This window comes from Poeciliopsis prolifica, unplaced genomic scaffold (assembly GCF_027474105.1).
Source record: "Poeciliopsis prolifica strain line A6 unplaced genomic scaffold, Auburn_PproV2 SCAFFOLD184, whole genome shotgun sequence".
Taxonomy (NCBI): Eukaryota; Metazoa; Chordata; class Actinopteri; order Cyprinodontiformes; family Poeciliidae; genus Poeciliopsis; species Poeciliopsis prolifica.
Window position 1 is genome coordinate 211134 of NW_026562559.1, and position 23252 is coordinate 234385.

General features: G+C 38.4%; 1 protein-coding gene across 1 annotated transcript in view; it reads left to right on the forward strand.

Moving 5' to 3' along the window:
* LOC129356672 (exocyst complex component 6B-like) overlaps window positions 1-23252 on the forward strand; it is a 55293-nt gene that overhangs the window by 12411 nt on the left and 19630 nt on the right. Inside the window, exons 7-15 of the mRNA XM_055026242.1 lie at window positions 5810-5983; window positions 8261-8329; window positions 14747-14830; window positions 16223-16269; window positions 18305-18425; window positions 19413-19484; window positions 21135-21232; window positions 21840-21952; window positions 22034-22136. Coding sequence (XP_054882217.1) covers window positions 5810-5983; window positions 8261-8329; window positions 14747-14830; window positions 16223-16269; window positions 18305-18425; window positions 19413-19484; window positions 21135-21232; window positions 21840-21952; window positions 22034-22136 — 881 coding nt within the window. The remainder of the gene's footprint in view (window positions 1-5809; window positions 5984-8260; window positions 8330-14746; window positions 14831-16222; window positions 16270-18304; window positions 18426-19412; window positions 19485-21134; window positions 21233-21839; window positions 21953-22033; window positions 22137-23252) is intronic.

The following is a 23252-nucleotide window of genomic DNA, read 5'->3' on the forward strand; positions in this document are numbered from 1 at the left end:
AAAAAGTTGAGAGCAGCTTTTCATAACCAAGCTTTTACAATAAGTAGAAAAGCCGACTTTGCTGCACAGGAATCAGCTTAATTCAGAATAGAAAAAAATGAGAAATTAGATCAAATAAAAACTAATTATTAAAACACCAAGATTAGAAATGGGAGGAATTGTTTAATTAACACTGTGGGGTTTCTCCCAGTGGATTATAAGCCTGGCGGGTCCCCACGCTTTACATGCCCCCCAGACCAGGCCTAATATAGTTGGTTTATTTTAAATAATTTATTTTATACACCAGGTACCGTGATAGGTTAAGCAAGGTTTATATATAATAAAACATCATTAATGTTTAGAATTTTATCACACATACACAACCTACATACAGACTATTTGTTGTATTTTCTTTGTTGGTTTATTTCCAAAATTTCCAGTCAGCTTTAACATTTCTTTTAACACATAAACAACTGCCATAGTGTTGAAAATGATAAATTTACGTCACACTGTGTAATGAAATAATCTTTTGAAGTTTTGGATGCACGTGAATTACTTTTTCAAACTATATTCATTTTTATTGTTACTACCAATTTTGGCAGGATCAGTCCTCCATATATTTTTGGGTCTTCATGTCAGAGTTTATCCTCTTATGGATGAAAAGATGTTTATTTTCCATCTGATGATGATGATGATGATGATGTCTTCAGTTCAGAATAGTTCTGTTAGTGAGCCTCGGATGCTGCGCTGGTCGCTAACCACCAACCCCATGTTGACCTTTACATGAAGGATCGCTGCTTGACAATTCACCTCAGCCACCGAGGAAGCTAACCGCTAATTATGAAGCAACAGAGCTGATGCCGATTCTGGGATTATCTCGTCACGTAATCAGTGCTGGGACGTTCTCCCTCCTCCCCGTCTCGTTTGTTTCGCCCTTCTTCTCCAAACTCTTCCTCTCGTTCTCTCAGACAGCATGTCTCTGTGGTGTGCTCTGTTCCAAATTAGCCCGACTCTCTGAATCCAGCCGTCGTTACGACTCCCTCAACCGAGGATGTGAAAATAAATGGATCTGGAGAGAAGGGGAAAAAGAGGAGAGTGAACGGGTTACAATGGGGCTATTGTCTGCTGCCACGGGGCCATGGAAGAGAGAGGAAAGGAAGAAGTGGATGATGAGGAAAAAACGGTTTGGGAGCTAATGAGTGGGATGAGAAAGGAAAAAGTAAATGGGGATGAATAAATGTGGAAAAAAAAGAGACTGAAATGTCAGGTATGGGACGAGGAGTCAAACACCTGGAGGAGAGGAGAAATTACTCCTTAAAGGAAAGACAAAGTTTATTTGTGTAGCAACAAGGCAGTTCAAAGTGCTTTGCATTAAAAAATTATACTACAGTTATCATGAAACATGGAATAAACATTCTTCCAAATGAAGCAAATATACATAAAATATGTTGATCAATGTTCCACTTATTAGTAATCAAAAGCAACTAATCAGGTGGGTTTTTAATCTTGACTTAAAGGAACTCTGTGTTTCTGCTGTTTTTCAGTTTTCTGGAAGTTTGTTTCAGATTTGTGGTGCATAGAAGCTGAATGCCGTTTCTCCTTGTTTGGTTCTGGGAATGTACAGCAGAACCAAAGACCTCACAGGTCTGGAAGGTCTGTACATTAGAAACTACTTTAAAACTTGGGTGATGTGCTCCATCTTCCTGAGTTAGAACGAGGTTTTAGTCAGGCCAGCAGCGTTCTGGATCTGCTGCTGCTGGAGAATAGATATTTTTTTCTTTTGTAGGTCTGTGAAAACACTGTCGCAGTAATCAGTTCGACTAAAGATAAATGCATGGATGAGTTTCTCTAGATCTTGTTGAAACATCATTTCTCTAATCCTAGAAAAGTTCCTCAGTGATAGAAGGCCGACTTTGTAATCGTCTTTATGTGACTGTGAAAGTTCAGGGAAGAGAAACCAAGAAAAATGGAGCAAAGTTTAAGGGAAAAGTAATATCATCTGAAGCAGTTTTGTCCACACCTTTTTGTTATATAGGCCAGTACATTTATGTTTGCGTCTAAAAACAGAAATGTTTTAAATCAATTCAGCACTGATTTTCTGTATCGGATTATTGTTGGTCGATACGAAAGGTTAGATGTCAGAATTGGTATTGGAAGTGAAAAATTGGATAATTGAATCCATCTTCTACAAAATGGGTCAGAAGATCATTGTATGTGCAAAATAAAACATAAAAAAGGTCTTTTAAAATAAATAAGGTCAAACTCTTCTTAGTATCAAACAAGCCTACAGTTTCAACCTTTTTTGGTTGATTTGCTCTTGAGTAAAACCATAACATTGAGTTCTATCCAATCTCTCCAACACTGGATTTGAATCTACTGGTAATTTTGGGTGATCTTTCATCAAAGAACCCAAGGCGGGACTGAGAGGTGAGACTATGATGGGAATGAAGTTATGACGAAATGCAGCAAAAATCGAAAAATATTCAGAGGAAGTAGAGAAACCAGAAGCTTTTCCTCATCATTTAACATTTCTGTCTTTCATCTCATCACATTTCCACAAGTCTTAGAACCTGTTGTCTCTCCTCCACCTCCTCTCTGCCTCCTTTAGTTCCCCGTCTCCTCCCGTTTTCCTGCTCTGCAGCGACAGACGGGTCTGGAGCTTTTGCTCCGTCGTCCTAACGGGAAACAGATTGCAGGGCCTGTGAAGTGGAGGAAGATGGATTACCTGTATCTAGTTACCGAACACACACGTGTGTGTGTGTGTGCGCGTGGCGCGTCGGTGTATCGAACCATCACAAGGAAAGAGAAAATGTACCGTTGTGGGTTGCTGTGTCACTCTGCCCAGCAGGGGCATCAGGCTGCATTATTTCTGACGTTTCAGCTCCTCATCTGTTAAATAGTAGCAGCACAGAGTTTTGACCTCGACTTTTACTGGCTAAGCTACACAAACATTGCTAATTAGCCAATTAAACTAGGGCATAACAACAACATAAACGACCTCAGCAACCATTTTTCATCTGTCTCAGATTTCTGTTTCCAACAGATGGAGCTTCCTGACAGTTTGAGGAAGAAATTTAATCACCTGGAGAAGAAAAACAAGATTTTCTTTACATATAAGAGAAGACAAAATAGCTGACAAAGTAACTGATTTGCAATATTTGCGTTATTTGCAATGTTTTCAGATTAAAATTAACGTCTAATTCTTCACAACGCAATGTTTACAGTATGTATGTCCCAATCAGGATGTTCTCAGTCTTAATCAGGTGGATCCTCGTTTTATTTTGAAGTCTGATCCTTTGTTATTAGTTTGCTTTTTTAAATCAATGAGGCAACAGTCTCAGGAAAATGCTCCCGTTTTTCCGTACAAGTGGAACGATTTTCCGCAGAACAATGATCCAGGTTTATGTGTCTGTCTTTTGTCATTACGGAAATAATGCCTTCTAAAAATATAAATAAAAACAGGAAACTGTGGTCAGGAATCAACGAGCGCTCGTATCCAAAACAACATGAAAAAACACTAGCAATATATTATCAAATAATCAACTTATTAGTTTGATATTTTTTTTTCCGTCTTGAACCAGCATTAGTTATATTCCCACGCTGAGCTTCTGACCTCCCTCATTTTCCATTTTTTTTTGTTTCTGTGGGAAAACCCTTGGAGATGTGAGGGCATCTTTCCATCCACGCCCTGACGGGCTTCAGCTCCTTTTGAACATGGCTTCCTTTGCTTGCCGGCGCCGACACGTAGGCTACGCTTCACTCTGCCGAAGGGGACGTCGACGGACACGCCAGGGACCTGGAGCGGCTTGGTTTGGGCCGCTAATGACAGCCATGATGAGAAAAACTGGTGTGCACGCAAGACCCGGAAGAATGCGGCATGCTGTAAGAATAACAATGCCATCTTTGATCTGATGCCCACATGCGGGCGGTCGCACAATCACAAGGTAAATGAGTCATAAAAGACAATAAGTGCTAAGAAAATCAGTGGAAAATGCTCCGAACAGGAGGGGGAACATTTCCAAGCGTCAAACAAACTCAGGTTTTCCAAAACTTAATCTGGGAAATTAGAGGAAACAGTATGTCGTCGACTTGAATTGAGTTTTGCTTTCAAATGCAAATGAACATAATCAGATGTGAAAAGAGGCAGAGAGGGAGAACATCTCTGAAGACGTCAGCATCAACGTCAAGAAGACCCACTTGGCGCTTCGGCTTGCCTCTTGCATTCCTCGGCAGGTGTGTTCGGTACACTGTTGACGCACTCGCCGAGCTCCTGTTCAAACCGGCCGCACAAAGGTGGGTTGTTCTGCGAGGGGAACCCTCTTAAAGCCGGCCTTTCTTCTGGGGAAGCCTTTCTATGTGGTGCTTGAAGCAGAAGTGCAGGACTGTGCGTCACCAGAAACATTTGGGACAGAGGGGGTAAATTGGGAGGAAGAAGAGATGGTGCATAAAGTGGTCCAAATTCTCCAAACAAGTATTGAGGTAAAACCAGAAGGTAGATGGGTGGATTCACTGAGAAATCTCCAACAAGCTGGCATTTTTGGATCAAATCTGTGAAATTACCATCAGCACAACTGCAGCAATCACTTCACTGTGACTAGTTTACAGTCAAAGTTATTAAATCTTTCCTTATCAGCCTGGCAAAACTGCTTCATACTTCTAATTTTACAATCACAAACTTCACTGAACCTCAAGCCGGACCATTGCAGGTACCAAGAACAACACTAGAGGCCTCAGTTACATTTGTAAACATAAAGACGTGACACGCTGTAGAAATCCTCAATATCTAGATGGACATTAGATATTGATTAAAAAACCTGCAAAATTATGACGTTTTCCCCTGAGTAGGAACCCTGAATGCACCACAGAGCTAAACTGATTAGAAGATCAGTTTAGTTGAACAAAAGAACCAAAATCCAACCAAACGCCCATATTTTCATTATCAATTTCACCTATTGATTATTTTCTTTGGAAAATTAAAATAATTTCTTAATATGTAACTGACAAAATGTAATATTTATTGCTTATTTCATAATTGGTGATTGATTTTTTTTATGAAGTAGAGCACTTTAAACTAATAAAGCACTAATAAAGTTTATTTGAGCACTTTGCTCAAATAAACTTGGACTTTACCCATTTTATTTTTCTCAAAAATAGTTTTCTGCACATTTTTCTCCACAACCAGCAATTATTATTTCCATTTGAATGGATTAAAACATTGCGATTCTTCTGAATAACCTGACTGATGCGAAAGGTAACAATTAACGCAGGTTTAAGATGTGATCCGTTTCTGCTTTAAGTCTAATTTTATTCACTGACTCATCGTCCTTCCTGTCTTTTTTTTATTTTCATTATTATCTCCCTGACGTTTTCTCACGTTTGGAGCAACAAGGCTTCCAGTACAAAACACTTGGTCTCCGTCTGCAAACTTGTTATTTTTATGTAAGATTTGTGTTTTTTCTTTGTTATGTACAATTCTTCGCATCTGAATCCTGGTTTGTTTGGTTTCCATATTTTATTTCCTGGGGAGTTTTGTTGAACAGATGCGGTGCAGCTTCTGCAGAGACGGTGTGTCATTGTTATCAGCTAACATCTGGTTTTGGTGTCAGACTCTGAGAATCAAAGGACCTCCATCGCTGCGCTCTGAAGTCGAGCCAAAGAGCCTCCCGCTTCTCCTCCGCACAACTTGAAAAGCTTTCTGGGAAATGTAGGAAATAACTAGGACAGACAGAAACAATGCAGGTCGGCCGGTCCCAGGGTACAAGAAAGAGGGAACCGGTTTCTGAGAGCGACGTTTGACCCTGGTGACCTTCTGCTTCGTGTTTCTGTTCAGGCTCAGCTGCAGCGCTCGCTGGACAGCTCCGTCACCCTGCAGCCCAGAGCTCTGATTGGCCGGCGCGGCAGGAAGGAGGCGGCGGTGGTAACAGAGGGCAGCGGAGAGGGCGGCAGTCCCCTGTCTGAACAGGACTCTAGCATTCTGGACGTGGAGGATGAAGAGGAGGAAGATGTGAGCATGACAGCACCGCAAACACATCCAAGTTACAGCTGTGATCTGATCTGATAGAGGTTCATGTTTAACAACAATGAAATAATTAAGCAGCTTTTTAAAATCTCAACCTATTAATAAGGATTTTCCACCTTCTCTTTTAACATCACTATTTATTTATTTAATTTGTTTTTTAATTGATTAATCAACCTAAATTTTAATTTGTAAATAACATATTTTAAATAATCACTTGCATTAGTTTTAGTTTGGTTTATTTTATTGATTTAATCAAATTATTTTTGATTAATTAGTTCATTGATTAATTCAATTTTGTTTGAATAAATTTTAGAATTAAAAATCAATGTGCAAATATTTGAAGTTAAACTCATGGATGGAAAAAAAAACCTTTTTAGACAGATAACATATTTCTTATGACTTTTTGGCAACATATGTACTTTTATTCAAAGGCTGTTTTGAAAATAGAATTTTTCTCAAACATAAAAAAAACATACTTTCAAAATGAGTTTGATGTTTTTAAAGTTGGAAGCAGTTTGAAAGCTTTGTTTGATTTAAGTACGATCTCTGATCAAACGTTCCCTCCAAATCCTTCCATCGACGATGTTTTCATCAGACCCGAAGCGCAATAAGCACCTCTGTGCAGCTGCTTGATTGTCTGCGCATCATTTCCACCTTAAGAATCATCAAACCTGACCTGTTTGGAGTCAATCTGATGATCCGATCCCATTTTTATCTTTCAGTGAGAATGAAATTGCCTGCAGATAATTTGCATTTGATTTACATTCCAGTGAGGTTTTCCCATTCTTTGATTTTTATTTATTTAGTTGCTGTTGTGTATGCCAGGCTGTTGCCAGAGCAGAAATGTTCAACTAAGTTTAAGCAATAAAAGATGGCATTTGTGGCTCCATGAATGCCATCTTGCCACGGCGGCGTTCTGACCTGCTGTTAGTCGTCCCTGGCCGGATCGGAGTTCCTCTGTTGTTCCCACTCGAGGAAAACCAAGTACAATGCAGCTGAACTTGTCACCTCCCTGCCCGCCCTGCGCTGGCACTGATGCTCAGGTCTCTGTGGCTTATTGACGTCCTGTAAACTCGACTCAACCTTCTTCGTGTGAAGACCTTGTTTGGAACAAAGGCCTGACCCCGCAGTCGTCAGGGTTACGACCGTTTTGGCGCCAGCGGCCTTCAAAAATGCCAACCACCAGCCCGTCTTTCCCTTCCCTTCATTTAATGACTCTTATTTCTGTTTCACTCCTTTTTTTTTTTTTGTTTAGCTGCTTTTATTATTCGACATCAAAACATCTTTTCAACACCTTTAACTTTTGTCTCTCTTTTATCTTTTATCCGCTCGTAATTCATTATTTGTCCAATTTTGTTTCAGTTTTTTGTATTTTACAGAAAACACAATTGCTAAATCTACAAGAACATTTTATTTAAACAGTCTGTGAATGTCCAGAAACAGAAAATAATAGAGTGAAACTGCCACTAGTTTTAGTTTTTATTATATTTTATTAAACTTTTGTTTAAGTGGGACACTTTAAATCACAATTTGTTGTTTGCATTTTTAAAAATCTGTAAATTAACTGGAAAGACCTAAAATGTCAACAACAACAAAAAAGGGTTTTAAAATAGCATTTAAATAATTTTAAAAAGTCTTTAAATTCATTAAAATGCTTTATGGGATTATTTTTAGTACTTGAGGGGAGACAGTTTTTGGAGAAAAATAAATAAATATATACGCAAAATTAATCAAACAATGCTTTCAAAATTTGTTCTATTTATTAAAAGTAAACTCATTTATCTCTCTTTTTTAATCAACTTTCAGAATTTTTTCAATATTCAAACATTATTCAAAAATGTAACAACTAGTTTCTCTTTGTATCTGTCAGTTAATCATTAAAGATATTTATGAATTAATGGAGTCAGGGGCCTAATTATGCATACACTGTTTTAAAACGGATCACTTTTCTTTATTTTGGCTGATTATTTCTTTTACTTTTTTTGTTTTAATCAACTCGTGGTTTGAAAATGTTAGAAAGCACACAGATGTAGCATTAATGTTTTTTTATTGTCATTTTAGTAAATTTATTAACGTAAAATTCTCTGTGAAAATTCATTCTTCAAAAATGTAACAGCTGGTGAAATTTATTTTAGAAATGTATAGTTTTTCTATGTTTTGCTGCTTATTTAGCTACAACTGTAATAATTTGGTGTCATTTATTAAATCAAAAGTATTTCCTGTTTTTAGAGGATTAAAGATGGTAAATGTTTGTGTAACCAGGTCCCAGGAGCTCAGGATCTGGTGGATTTCTCCCCAGTGTACCGCTGCCTCCATATCTACACTGTGCTGGTGAGTCATTCCTCTTCATGTTTTCCTTTCCTTCCTGCAAACTAAATAACTGTGAACGCATTTCCACCTCTGCTCTTAATCCACTTGTCATCTCGTTCTCACCAGCTGCATTAAATCACCTTTTCTGGTCTTTATTTCTCCAGAATAAATGAAGTCAAATGACTTTATGCTGATGATGCTGTTCTGGTTCCACATTAGATCAAGCAATCACCAATCTACAGTCTACATTTTATATTTTTGAACATAACTTCACAACTTTAAAATTGCAGTTAAATTCAAAGAGAGCTAAACTGATGATATTTTCTCTGATTAAAATAAAACCCCAGCTGTCCATTATCTTACACTTACAGAAACTGACGTAGTGTCATATTGGAAAATACTTCAATATAAACATTGATCAGTTTATTGGTCTTTCACTTTGCATATTCCAAATTTGGTAAGGAAGTTTAAGTTGAGATTCAGTGCAAATTAAAACGTTTTTTATTTGTTATTCTTTAATGTACTCCAGGATTAGTTGATTTTCTCTTTTCATTCAACGTTGGATTCACTGTCGTCTTTTATTATTGATAAGGCATTACTTAGACTGCTTCCTCCCTACTTGATTTTCTGTTATCTTTTTTTATCCCTAAAGCAGTGCTTCTCAATTATTTTCTGTTACGCCCCCCCTAGCAAGAAGAAAACTATTCGCGCCCCCCACTCCCCACCGTGACTATCCATCTCTGCATAACATTTTTTCCTTATTAACATTAAAGAAAAAAAGAAAGACATGGTCAAACTTACAAAGAATAACTTTATTAAATTGTGTTTTAAGTCTGCAACAGAAAAGATTTTAAGTGCATCAATGCCTGAAATTAAAAATAAATAAATCCATGTCTACTGCTGCAGGCAGTATCAGCTCCTCTGCTATGGTGTGGGGCTTTTTGCACTGCGCAATTTGGTACGCCACCTTATATGATGCTAGCAGCGCTTGATGGTTTACTGAAGTAGCCTTCACAAAGCGGGATGACTGTTGGCAATATTCAGCACGTTTTCGCTGAAAAAACTCTAGCGGCTTATCGGCGTGATTGGGATGTAACGTATTTAAGTGACGCGCTCATTTATTTGGCTTCATGCTGTCCGCTGCGAGCATTTTTAGACACAGCAAACACACCGGTCTTTCCTCTTCTCCAACTGTAGTCACAGTGAAGCCAAGCGCTAAATACGCTTCGTCGTATTTCCTCTTCTTAGCTTTCGGTTGACTTTCTGTTGTCTCATTATCTTTGTCTCTCTCCGCTTTTCTTTTCATCCCTGTAAAAAACTTTTTCATGTTGGGGGTTGTTGAATAACGGAGGCCATAGACAGAACGCAGTCGGAGCTTTTTGTTGACTTAACACTGCTAACCAAGGCAAACCTGTTGTCTTGTAAGTCGTAAAATGTTGCACTGTCGCAAACGTGACAGAAGTAACAATGAGAGCGCCACTGCCGCCTACTGTGCGCAATTACACTTTATACTAGTACGGCCAAAAAAAAGCCTGTTCCCCAGGATCACACGCGCCCCCCCAAGTATCGCACCGCGCCCCCCAAAGGGGCGCGCCCCACTATTTGAGAAGCACTGCCCTAGAGTCTGTGGTATATATATAAAAAAGCTTTTCATTTCAGGTTTAGTCTTGTTTTATTTCTTCGAGTGTTGCATGTTATTTTTCCTGGTTAATTACAAGCTGAAAAACTGTTGGTTGTGTCTGATTCGTCAGTATAACCAGGTGTTACTCCAGTGCATCAGACTCATTGAGTTTTGACGATGTATTTGCAACCAGCAGGAGGTTTCTGTTGTGTTCTCCGAGGCCTCCAAGTTCAGGCCTGGCTTCGTTCCAACCGAGCTGCGTGTCTCTTCTCAGTCTGAGCGAAAGCGACACGGGTGGAGGTGTTGACTGGGCCACGGTGGGGTCAGCTGCACATTTCTGGTCTGACTGAGCGTGTTTGTGTGTTGGGGTTGTGACCGGGCCAGCTCGGCCACGGGGTCGGTGTTTCTGTGCACTGAGAGTTTTTTGTGTGGTGGGGTTTTGAGGGGGGCTAACAGGAAGTGCATGAACTTTGACAGGAAGGAGAACGATGGAGGGAGTAAAGGAAAGCAGAATCAGGGTGAGAGAAAGGCTACGAAGGAAGAGATGATGGAGAGAGCGCAGGAGTAGAAGCTCCTGGGAAAACCGGACAATTAAGAGACGTTTGACCAGGTTTAGACAGGTGATGGTGTCAACATTTCTAAAGTGAAGAAGGAGAAGAATTTATCAAAGCTAATCTTTGTCTATTCATATTTTTATGGTGTTTTTGGCTGGTTTTAACAACTTGTTACCAATGTGTACTTTCTTTTGTGGTGCATCTTGCAAAAGTATTTGTACACCTTGAATTTTTACAATTTGTATCTGTGGATCAACACAGATAAAATTTGAGCATTTTATGGTATTCAGCAGGAAGGGCTTGAAACCAGTTTTGAAATGTGTTTTTGATAGGACCAGTCTTGAATCCATGCCTGATATGACCAATCTAAATTGATCATCCAACTTTTGTGCAATGTAAGCTGATGAATTCAGTTTGCAGATTGTATTTAATAGCTTTAATATCAGTATGTGATAATTAGTTTAACCAAGTAGTTAAAGTTGAGTGGTTACTCATGTTTCTTGGAAGGTCTTGGACATGGTCCTGGAAGGTTTTGTGAAGTTTGGTCTTGGTTTCGAAAGGTTTGGTCATAGTTTTGGAAGGTTTGTTTTTGGTCTTTGAAGGTTTGTTTTTGGTCTTTGAAGGTTTGTTTTTGGTCTTTGAAGGTTTGGTCTTGGTTTTGAAATGCTTTAAGTTTTGGAAGGCTTGGTCTTGGTTCTGGTCTTGGAAGGATTGGCCTTTGTCCCCAAATGCCTCTTCATCTCTAGCCTCAATACATTTCTTGTAAAATGTCAGATTTGAGATGTTTCAAAAGGAAATAGTCCTGGTGGTGAAAAACCAACAAAGACTTGGTGGTTTCACAGAGTGCAGACCCAGGAAGAGGCTGAAGTGATACTTGTCTGTCTTTTTAGGATCTTAAGAGGAATGGCTGCACAACACCGAACGGAAAGATTACCGGAAGCAAATAAATACTCATTTGATGTACGTATCAAAAAAACCAAGATGAATAAAAAATTGATGGAGGATATAAAATCAGTAGAAGAAAAACTTTTAAGCTATGGTTGGAGAGGATGAAGGCCCTTGGAGGCATAGCACTGGAGAGTGAATCAGCTAAAGAGCGATAAGGACAGGTCAGAAGGGGAGGAATGGAGGAAGGTCGAAGGGAGGCTGAAAGGGCAGAAACAGGAAAGCGAGGAAGAAAACACAACACAGGGATTGAGATTAGAGAGAGGGAGGCAGCTACTGTGGGAGAAGAAGAGAAGGAAGGTGTTGAAAGGGTTGACCTGCTGACCTCTGAGGTCACCACTCATTTTGCCTCTCTGATGTTCGTGCTCACATTTTGGCTGTAAAAAGTGACGGAACGCTTTCATTAACTTTTCTGGGGAGTCTGGAAGAGGAATCTTCTTTCCTCTCTCTCCCCTTGCCGTTTTCCGTGCCCAAAGTCCACATTTTTCCAGCAGTTATTAAGCAACGTGCAGGCCGAACAATGCGCCTTTGTTGTAATTCATGTTGGGCAACGTGGGCCGAGTTATGATTGATGTAAACACGGCAAGCAGAGAGGGAGGGGAGGTTGACAGCGAGGAGCTTTCTTCAGAATCGGAGCTGACCTGCTGAGGTTTTTCTTCTGGAGGAGACATCGTTTGGTTGGACTAAAGCGAAGGAAAATCGAGCACACACAAGACTTTACGGTCTTTAAAGAGACGGGGAAATGGTGCAGGTTGCTTTTTTACGATCCTCCAGTGTGGAAATGTTCAGCAAAGAGGAAAATCCATGAACACCGAGAAGGAGCTTGGTCAAAATAAGACCTAGTTTTCCAAGTCGCCTAACAAGCTTCTTCTGATTGATGAGAGTTACCTGAAAGTTAACAGCTACACAGAGCTGTTGAAAGTGTTTGCACGTTTTGAATATATAAGACAACCTGAATAAATACTAAAACCCATTATTTTAGTCAATTATTCTGTGAAAAAGCATCCAAACCATGTGTGAAAATATTGTTGCTGGTTTGCTGAATAAAAACTGATGCGCCATATTTGTTTTGGTTTCACTTGCATTCAATTTATCACAAGATTAATTGATTTATTGCTTATTGTGACAGGCTTACATATAAAATCCCCATTTAAGGCATCTTTGGACGTGACATATATTTAAAAAAAACCAGTAGATTAAAACATGTAAGTGTGACAAAGCAAGGGAAATGTTTTTTTCTTATCTATAAATTAACATTTTTAACCTTAAAGTTTCTACGATAAACAAGTGAACATTTGCTGTAATGTAACCTTAAACAGCAAGTTGTATTCCATCTCAGTCTGTTTACATTAACCTCTCATTTTATTGGTTTTTATCATTCTCAGTTTGCTTCAGTCTCTGCATATCCTTTGTTTCTGTGGCGATACAAAGGTCACGTCCACCTCCCAGCCCAGGTTTCACCCCTCAGCTCCCCTCTCTGGGATCCCAGCGCCGTAAAACGAAGAGTTCACGGCCGTTTGATGCCGCTCGCTTGTTTGAATGCTCATTGTTCGGCTTAGGGTCAAACTGGGAATTAAAGAATTAAAGCACGCCGTGTTTTCATCTCACAGCATCAAACCAAACAGAGTTCAAAGATGTTATCTAGATCTCCACCAATGAGATTCATATTTTTCTGCCAAATGCTTTGTTGTATTTGTAACTTCTTGCTTTCAATGGACATCTTGCAGCCAAGACTTGCTATTAAAAAAAAAAAATATTGTTTACTTTAAGTGCAAAGCGATCATGTTGACTCTTTGGTTCCTTCAGGTCATACAAAGGCTTCTTGAGATTAATAGAAATCCTTCCTGCCCACAGCAACTCTTTGACGATACTCACATTTCACGAGTACTTTTGGTAAGACGTATTCCAGACAGATCAGTTTCCTATAAATTAAATAATCTGCACAATTTACAGATTACATTCAAATAAATAACTATTCCTGATGAACAGAGATTTTACTTTCTGTGTAAGTAGAAAATGGTTGGCACATTTCTGCAAATCTGCTAATGCGCTAATAACGCTAATAACGAAGCTAACTTTAGCTTCCCCTACATTAATATTTCTAGATAAATTCTAAATCGATAATTTACGCTGTTTTGTAAACTTTTAATTGACTTCTTTTTCAAGTTTGGTAAATATTTATATTCATGCTCTTATTTTGAAGTTGACAACTTTTTTTTTTTTACAACAGTAAACAGCTGCTAATGTGCTAACTGCAAAACTGACTTTTTGTCTAGCGCTATAGCTAACTTTGAAAATGTTTATCACAGTTAGCTTCCCATACTTTAATTTTCCGAGATAAAATTAGTTTCTGTGTTTGAATTTTTGCTTATAATCTTCTTCTTCTTCATGTAAGTAGATATTTATATTCATGCTCTTATTCTGAAGGGGGTGACGACTGTTTATCCAGCAGTTCCACTTCCTCTCCTCACGTTCTCTGTCTGTTTTCCTAATAACTTTATTTAAAACAAAAAGCATCTTAACAAAATAAAACTGACAGTAAGGAACAAGTTAGTGAAGTTAGCGCCTTAGCATTAGCTTCTGCTAAATATTGTGTAGGAGTAGCACTTTAAGTTTAGCTCAGTTAAGGCAAAAATCTGTGCAAATGCAACTTCGGCTGCATAAATCAGTTGAAAAGTGGTCAGATTGTCCAAAGAAAAATGGAAGTTTATGTGCTTTATTGTGTAAGTGTGAGAAATTGGTGCATGTAGATGTCAGCGAATAACCTGATCTCTATTTGTTATCACAGTGGTAACAGCTGGTGGTCCATTGCAGCAGATATGTGGGAGTTTATCCATGGTGGTCTGGTCAGGACCTGAGGGGTTCTGGCTGCAGGCTTTTATCTCTGACCTCAGCAGTGACTGTAGGTCCTGGTTTCAGACCTCAAACAGATTTCGCACAGCCCACAGGGAGATAAGAGATAACAGCTTCGGTGTAATGGAAGAAATAGATATGAAGTGATCAAGTTTACAAAAACAGATGCAGCTTCTGTCTGTGTGTTAAGGCGGTGGTTGACCTCACCGACGGCTGACCGATGAGGTCACAGTCTGTTATTCACTTATTTAAAATAGCTACACTGAGGTAATTGGGTCAATTTCGCTTACCATAACAACTTGGTGATGAAAAAATCTAACCTTTCAGGGTACAACTTGTAATCTTAACTGTGAAATACTAATAATTTCCTTTATCCATTTCAGGTTTGGTAGAAGCTTTCAAACTCATACACTTGTTGTGCTCTGTTTGTTCACCTTTGGTTTTTAACCCCCGTTTACGTTTTAGGGTTTGCGTGATGTGTTTGAGAACTACTACAGAAAGCAGAGGAGGAAACAAGCTCGCCTCGTACTGCAGCCGCACTCTAACATGGTACGACCCCGCACTGTCACGGTCATGGAGGGCCACACACTTCTAACTCCACACACAACCCCAACCTGACTCACTGATGCACCTAAAAAACACCTTAACAAATGTGAAAAAGGGCTTTATTTTGAAAGTCATTGATGTGCTGTATTAAATGTAAACCTTTTACCAAAGTGAATTAATGCTAGCTAGCATTACCTTAAATATACAGCAGTCTGTGTGATCTCAGTTTGGAGAACCATTTATAATATCACACAAAGAAATCAAACTTTTGTTCAAGTAACTGGAAGCAAATTTATGGCTATCTAGGATTAAGAAAACAGCCAGCTAGGGTTAAGCTAACAGCTGACTTGAGTTGATCAGACAAGGTACATTGGCAAGGCAATGGTAGTCAAGTTAAACCAATAAGCTAGAATGATGCTAAAAACTAACATGAGTAAACATTAGAGCTAACTCCTAATAAACTGAAGGCTAACTAGGGTGAAGCTAAAAGCAAATTAGATTAAGTGCAGGCAAACCAGGGTATAGCTAAAAGCCACTTGTATTGAACATAACAAATAACTTCAGATAAACTAAGGGCTAACTCAGATAAAGCTAATGGCTAACTGACTTAGCAGGTAGCTACAGATAAACACAAGGCTAACTCGGATGAAGCTAAAAGCTAACTGGATTAACTGGTAGCTACAGATAAACTGAAGGCTAACTAGGGTGAAGCTAAAAGCCACTTGTATTGAACATAACAAATAACTTCAGATAAACTAAAGGCTAACTCAGATAAAGCTAATGGCTAACTGACTTAGCAGGTAGCTACAGATAAACTGAAGGTTAACTGGGATGAAGTGAAAGGCTAACTGTAAACATAAATTAACTTCACATAAGGTGAAGGGCTATTTAGTTTATCTGTTAGCTGAAAGCTAATTGGTTTAAACATAAGTGATAACTAGTTAATACAGCTACTCATAGTGAAACTATTTCTACTCTAAACAAATTCTATGTAGCAATTGCAAAGCTATTTTTTTCTTTTCCATTTTTTTCTCCGAAGAGCTTTTAGCAGCGCTAGTGGCTCGCATTTTTTGACAGTAGTAGACTGACAGGAAAGAGGACAAGGAGAAGGGAAAAGACATGCGGCAAAGGTCGCCGGGCCCGGGAGTCGAACCCACAAAGTCCGCATTGAGGACTGAGGCCTCCAAACGCCCCTCAAAGCTATTTTAATCATCTTTTTTTCCTTTACACTCCAAGGCAGAATTAGACATTTATCCTACAGACATTTTTATCTTGCAAATTAGCCACTTAATGCTGAATGTTGATTAAACTTCATTCAAGCTTGGTTTTTAGTGATAATTTGTAACTTTTATGTATTTCTGTACTCGTGTTTTTTTTCCTTCTACTCGTCTCTAGCATGAAACCCTGGAGGGATACAGGAGGTACTTCAATCAGATTGTCGGGTAGGTCCATCCATTAATAGCTTGCTTTTTAAAATTTATATAAACTGAAATAATAGTCGTACAACGTGTACCAGTGGCCACATAATATTTTGAAATATTTGGTTTTCAAAATGTCTTGAACAAAGCAGTTTCTGATTGGTTTATCTATTTATCCTTCCTTCTGTCATCTTCATGCCTTTTTTATGCAGCTATTTATATATATTTGGAAATTTCATAAAGCTAAGAGCTCAGTTGGCATGTTAAACATTGAAGTTCATCACAGGACAGAGTCTCGTCTCTCGTTGATAAGATTCATGTAAATAAACCACAAGAGCTATAAATCGATGTCCTTTAGGACAGACCAGAAGTGTCGGCTGATTTGAGGTTCACCACTTCTTCTGAGTTGAGTGGGAGGTAATATACCAGAGTTAATTTATAATCTGCAAGCTAGAGATCAAGACGTTGCTGAAAACATCTGAGGTTTATTGCTGTTATGTTTTCCAAGTTTTTTCACACACACACACAAGAAAAAACAAACGAGAGAAATTGTTTGAAATCGGTCAAAAAAGTGGGCATTTTCCCGCAGTCGTCTGAAAGCAGAGAAAACTCGCTGCAGCTCGTTGTGGTCTGGCGAAGTCTGAGCGGCCGACGATTTGATTGAGACGTTCTGTCAGCGCACATAAAAAAAAATCACTGCAGACGCTTTGATCCGTTCATTCGGGCTTCGTGTCGGGAACGACTAGGACGTCGGCATCATGAAACTGGATGGATGCACCGCTTGCATTCAGTGCCTGATTGTACAGCAAGGATTCATCTCTGCTGCTCTGGAAATGCAGAAAAGCTGCAAAAGTATCAATCCTGATCATTATTGATGATGTTTTTCTAACTTAAGGAGTCATGAGGAGTTTGTGTTGCAGCTTTTTGTTACAAATTTGATTAATTCTAAAATATTCATTATGTGTCAGTAGAATACATTTACATAATGTTTTCATCAGAATGGGAGATATGGCTTAAAGTTACAATTTTATCAGAAAAAGATATGAAAAAAGTTGTTTTAATCAGAAAAATCTTTGAAAAAGTTAATTTGATTTGAACAGCTCAGTTGGTCTAGATTTTTTAAAAATAGAAACATTTGTTTGCACAATCGTTTATAAGTTGTGTTACAGACAATTTGACGGTGATCAAAATATTAAGCATTTCTCTGAACTATTCTGTAAACTCCACTGCGCCCTCTAGGTACGCAGTGCAAAGATGATGCTCAACGTTGAGCATCAAAGTTGAGCATCATCTTTGCAAGACACTCAAAATTCCTCATTTTTTTTATTTTCCTGTTGGAGTTCACGTAAAATCACTACTTCATTCAAATATTACAACTAAGTTTTTGATGAGGGAATAATATTATAACATGAAATCGCGCTGGAAAAAAGAATACTGTAAAAATCTTCTGCTTAACTGTTCCACTTTAGCAGAAGTAGTATATCTCTCAGGAGTGTTTATTTGTAGATTAGCAGACTTGACAACCCATATTTTTTGTGTATTTGATTCAATATTCGCATTTCCGACTAATTAGCTACTCCAGATGGAAATTAAAGACTGACTGAAAGTCTTAAATATTGAAACTTTGTTCAGTATTAGAGTAAAAAGTCAGGCCTGAAATTGAGAGAAGCAATCATGAAAAGGAGCCTGGTGTTCCTTTTCTGGAACAGAAAAGCCAATAAAAATATGAGCGCATCGATTCAGCTTTCTTCTAATATTACGATTTTATTGTCTTAGTTAAAAATAAACAGCTTAGTCTGGGCGTAATATTTTGTTGTGGAGTTGACCAGAATTGAAAAATCCAAATAAGTAAAAATACGCTTGTCAAACGAGATGGCTGCCTTGGACTTGCTGACATCACCCAGGGAGTTCATTGGTGGGGAAAAAAAATCTGGATTTGCTAAGATTTAATCTCCAAAAACCAAAAATTCGATTAATAGATTTAAAAAGTTTTTTTTATTTTATTTAACTTAAATTTGTTTCTTGTTCATGAAGTGTTGGCGTTTCTCTCTCCGTCCAGCTTCTTTGTCGTGGAGGACCACATCCTTCACACCACCCAGGGGTTGGTCAACAAAGCCTACGTGGAGGAGCTCTGGGAGTTGGCTTTGTCTAAAATTGTCGCTGCCTTGAGGACGCACTCTGTAAGATGTTTTCTAAACTAATTATCAAAAATCAGATCGATTATTCTGATCACTCAGTCACAATTGACTGAGTTTTCTGCTTATACTACTGTAAACTTCTGCATAATAACAGTTCAATATTGTCTGATTTTTCTAAAATATTCAATAAAGAAAATCCTGCAATAGAATCATAAACCATCAGACCTGTTAGGTGCAGGAAGTTTATAACTGGTGTTATGTTTTGATTTATACATTTTTTTTGTGAATTAGAAATGGCTGATGGAAACAACAAATTTAAAAATAACTTCCAATATCACAAAAACTTGATTTGGTCACTTGATTTGGTTTTTGGGTTTTCTGAAAAGAGCTAATGTGTTGAAGGAGATGAAAACATGTTACCAGAGGCACAAATCTCAGAGAAATTTCAAACCTCCAGGCCAGAGGGAAAATGCTCTTGATTTCTCTGAGATGTGGTCGATGATGGTTTCCAACATCTACACTGCAAAAACACAAAATTTTACCAAGTATTTTTGGTCTCGTTTGTAGAATAAATATCTTATTTTTGTCTTTTGTCAAGTTCACCAACTTACAAGAAACCTTTGGCCAGATACAGAGAGTTGTGTTGAGTAAATAATTCCTTAAAATTGATGAGACAGTTCTAGTTCCATTGGCAGATTATTTCATTTATAACATGACATTTTTTAGATAAATTAATTTATATCCCAATAGAACTAGTACTTGTTTATCAATATAAAGGATTTTTTTACTTAAACTTCTATTTCTCGCTGAAAAGTGACTTGTTAGTTAGTTTTGTCTCATTTCAAGTTTACTAAGATATTTCCTCTACAAATTAGACCAAAATTACTTGGTAAGATTTTGTGTTTTTGCAGTGTACTCGCAAATAAATCAAACAAAGATAAAGCAAACCAACTTTCTGATTTTAACATTTGTAAATAATTTTGGTGTTTCTGCCGATCTTCTAAATAACGTCCTGGTCTGTCTCTGCAGTCGTACTGTGACGACCCGGACCTGGTTCTGGATCTGAAGAACCTCATCGTCCTGTTTGCCGACACTTTGCAGGTTTGTGTTTGAACCTCTGAAGTCCTCAAACATCCTTGCCTCTTTTAACCCGGAGGACCATGAATCTTTTCTGAAACTTGTTTTATCAGCATTCAGTCTGTGTCCAAGTGGACAGCTGCCAGTTTCCAGAGACTCCTTTAATAGCCAAACCATGTTAGAAATAATAGTTCATCATCCAATGTGAGTTTTTACTGTTTATGCGTCTCTGTTTATGAGCGGCCCTCGATGGATTGAGTGTGATGGATGAGTGGATGGAGAGATGGTGAGGGGTGTGGGTGAAAGCTGGATGGGATGAAAGCATGGAGTCTGATGAATGGGTGGTCTGATGCCCACCAGTCGTTTATGTGAAGTGATGAGGAGCAGCTGAATCGATGCGCTCATATTTTTATTGGCTTTTCTGTTCCAGAAAAGGAACACCAGGCTCCTTTTCATGATTGCTTCTCTCAATTTCAGGCCTGACTTTTTACTCTAATACTGAACAAAGTTCAATATTTAAGACTTTCAGTCAGTCTTTAATTTCCATCTGGAGTAGCTAATTAGTCGGAAATGCGAATATTGAATCAAATACACAAAAATATGGGTTGTCAAGTCTGCTAATCTACAAATAAACACTCCTGAGAGATATACTACTTCTGCTAAAGTAGAACGGTTAAGCAGAAGATTTTTACAGTATTCTTTTTTTCCAGCCCAATTTCATGTTATAATATTATTCCCTCATCAAAAACGTACCTGAAGTGTCGCTTTGATTCTTTCATTCATGTTTGAGAAATGTTTTAATCTGCATGGCAACCATTCAGCTGCACTAAACGCCTAGTTGGACCAAACTTCACTTTAAAAAAAGCAGCTCCTCCTCTGAGTTTAGTTTCCAAGCTTCTGAGCTCCCATCTCACAGAGCAGCTCCTTCAGACTAGCCAGCAGCAATAAGCAAACACCTGGTGTGCATCAGCTGAGCTCATTATTGGAGCAACTTTTCAGTGCAACTGTGGTAAAAATGTTGTTAAAGAGTTAATAGAGGAGCCATGTTGTGACAACTTCCTGGAGCTGGAGTTTCAGAAAGAACAGGGTTTTTTTAAATGACAAAGACCCAATTTTAAGGCGCAAATTTCTTTTGACATATTTGACTTGTATAACAACTGAAGGTAACATACATACCTGATTGTGTCATAAAATGGCACTATGTACCTGGATAATACCTAATGTTGCCTCTTTAGGCCTAGAGGTATTCATATATAATAAAATTAAGTAAAAATTGTGCCACTTGAAAAACTAAAAAATTTTTTTACTCTTTAACTAGAATTTTCATTTTCCCTTTTTAATAATGAGTGTAGAAATATTTATTTGCATTTCAACAATCAAGCATCCTTTCAGAGAAGCTTGTTGTTTATCGCAATAACTTCTGGTACAAAATTTATCTTGAGACTTATTTTCTATTCTATTCTAAACATTAGTAGTTTCTGTATCATTTTATTGAAAGCTATTAAGGTCCTGCTCCAAGGTAAAAACTGATGTTTATGTCAAAACTCAGTAGTAGGTATTGAAAGTGCCCTTTCGTTAAATGCCTGGAAAACCAATGAATATGTGGCTGAAACTCTCCTGTTTTGGTTATTGTTAGGCGTTTTTGACGTCGTTTTTTCCCGTCCTTATGTGCAGGGTTATGGTTTCCCCGTTTCCCAGCTGTTTGACATGCTACTGGAAATGAGGGAGCAGTACGGAGAAATCCTGCTGAAGCGATGGAACATCACTTTCAGGTAGGGATCAGGTTGTGCGCTGCGGTTATCAGAAGGTCACGAGGAAGCTGAGGCCTTTCTCAAAACGGGCCAGGCGGGGTTTGAAGTTTTACAAGCAGCCAGAGAGAGGAAGCGCTTTAAATTGTGTCCGGAAGAGAATGGGTAGTAGCATTCAGGAGTCGGGTTGGGCCAATGTGTGTTTGGGCCCGACGTGCCATTGTTCCAGCATCCCTTTTGTCCCGTGACACCACTGGGATTCGTAGCAGTGAGAACGGACAAACAAACACACACATTCCCTCTCCTTCCTCTCTCTTCTCGTTCACACACAAGCACTTGGGAAGCCACAGGAATGTTGTGTTGCATTGTTGGGGAGAGAGCCCTCTCCGGTTCATGGACTCTCCATGGAACGCTGGAACGTCCGAGCTCCGGAGCGCCAAGAAGAAGTGGGGGTGTTGACTGAAGGGAGGGTGGTAAGAAAACCTCAAGCATCAGAATGACCCCCAGTGGGACGTGTTGGTTGTTTCTGAGAAGGAAAAACAGAGACTCATGGTGTCTTTCTCTCTTGTTTTATAGCATCTAAGCAGGAGATCGGAAAATATTACCTGACATTCTGTTTGCTTTGCTGCAGGCAGATTCTGGACCAGGACAACTTCAGTCCAATCCCAGTTTCTACAGAGCAGGAATACAGACAGTACACGTCTCAATTTCCCCTCCAAGACCCGGAACTGGAAAAGGTAGAGAGCTGCGACCTTGAGCTAGGCCGAAAACCCACAGCAGATGATCCTAAAGCCAACATAAAACTCAATTTGTCTTTTAGCTTAGCTTCCAAGAAGCTTCCCTTCTCTGAGTTTGTGCCAAAAGCCTACTGCCAGCTGAAAGAGTTCATCTATGCTTGCCTGAAATACTCTGAGGATCTTCATCTCAGGTGAGCTTCTTGGTGTTCGTCCAATTCCTCATGAAAAATTATAGTATTATAGAGAACTCAAGTGCTTGAGTCCACTCAATTAGTGTCATAAGAAAATGTCCTGCAGCATACAAGTGAAACAGGTGAAAACAAAAAACATATCACTACTTTTAGATAGAAATAAACATCAGCAAACGTCACATGTGGGGTTCCTCAGGTATGTGTGCTCGGGCCACTTTTGTTCAATTTTAAGGGAAAAATTATATCATCTGGGTAAAGATTACATAATATACCAACAAATTGTAAAACTTTCCTGGTATATAATTGTTGTTTGTTGGTATGCAACATTTATTATCACATACCAACAAACGTGACAGGTGGGGTTCTCAAGGCGGTCTACTTTTTATTTAATGTGTAAAAATTTAATAAAATACCAATAAATTATAAAAATGTGTTATCATGTTGTGTTTTTGGGCCATTTTTACTCAACGTAGTTGGCAAAATTGAGTCTTACAGTGATATAAATATATAGTGGTTGGTATATAATGGTTTGTTGTATGTCACATGTGCGGTTCCTCAGGGCTTTATTGTCAGTCCACTTTTATTCAATGTATTGGGTAAAAATTGCATAAAATATCAACCAATTGTGAAAATGTGTTGGTATATTGTATTACATACCAACAATTGTCACATGGTGTTGTTTTGGGACTCTTTAATGGGTAATAATTGTGCAGTATGAGCCTAAGTTCACACATTTTAATGTTTTACACAGGTCCTGGCTTGCAGACAGTTGACTAATTACTTTGCAGAATATTATTTATCTTGACAATAATAATGTTTAAAAAGTATATTATATATTCTATGTTTTCAGTAATATGAGTTTTATGGGAAAAGCCTTGAGCCCTTCTGTGAAAATTTCACATTATTAACCTGTTTATGCAGTTGCCAATCAATCAACCAGGTTTATTTACAAAGCACATTTCAGCAGCAAGGCGGTTCAGTGTTTTATATCATAAAAACACAAAAATACAAAATCATAAAAAGCAACATATAGTCAACAGTTGCAAAAAACTAGTAATAAATAATCAAAATCATCATACACATCAAAGTTACCTACAGTGTGTTTCTGTTCATGGT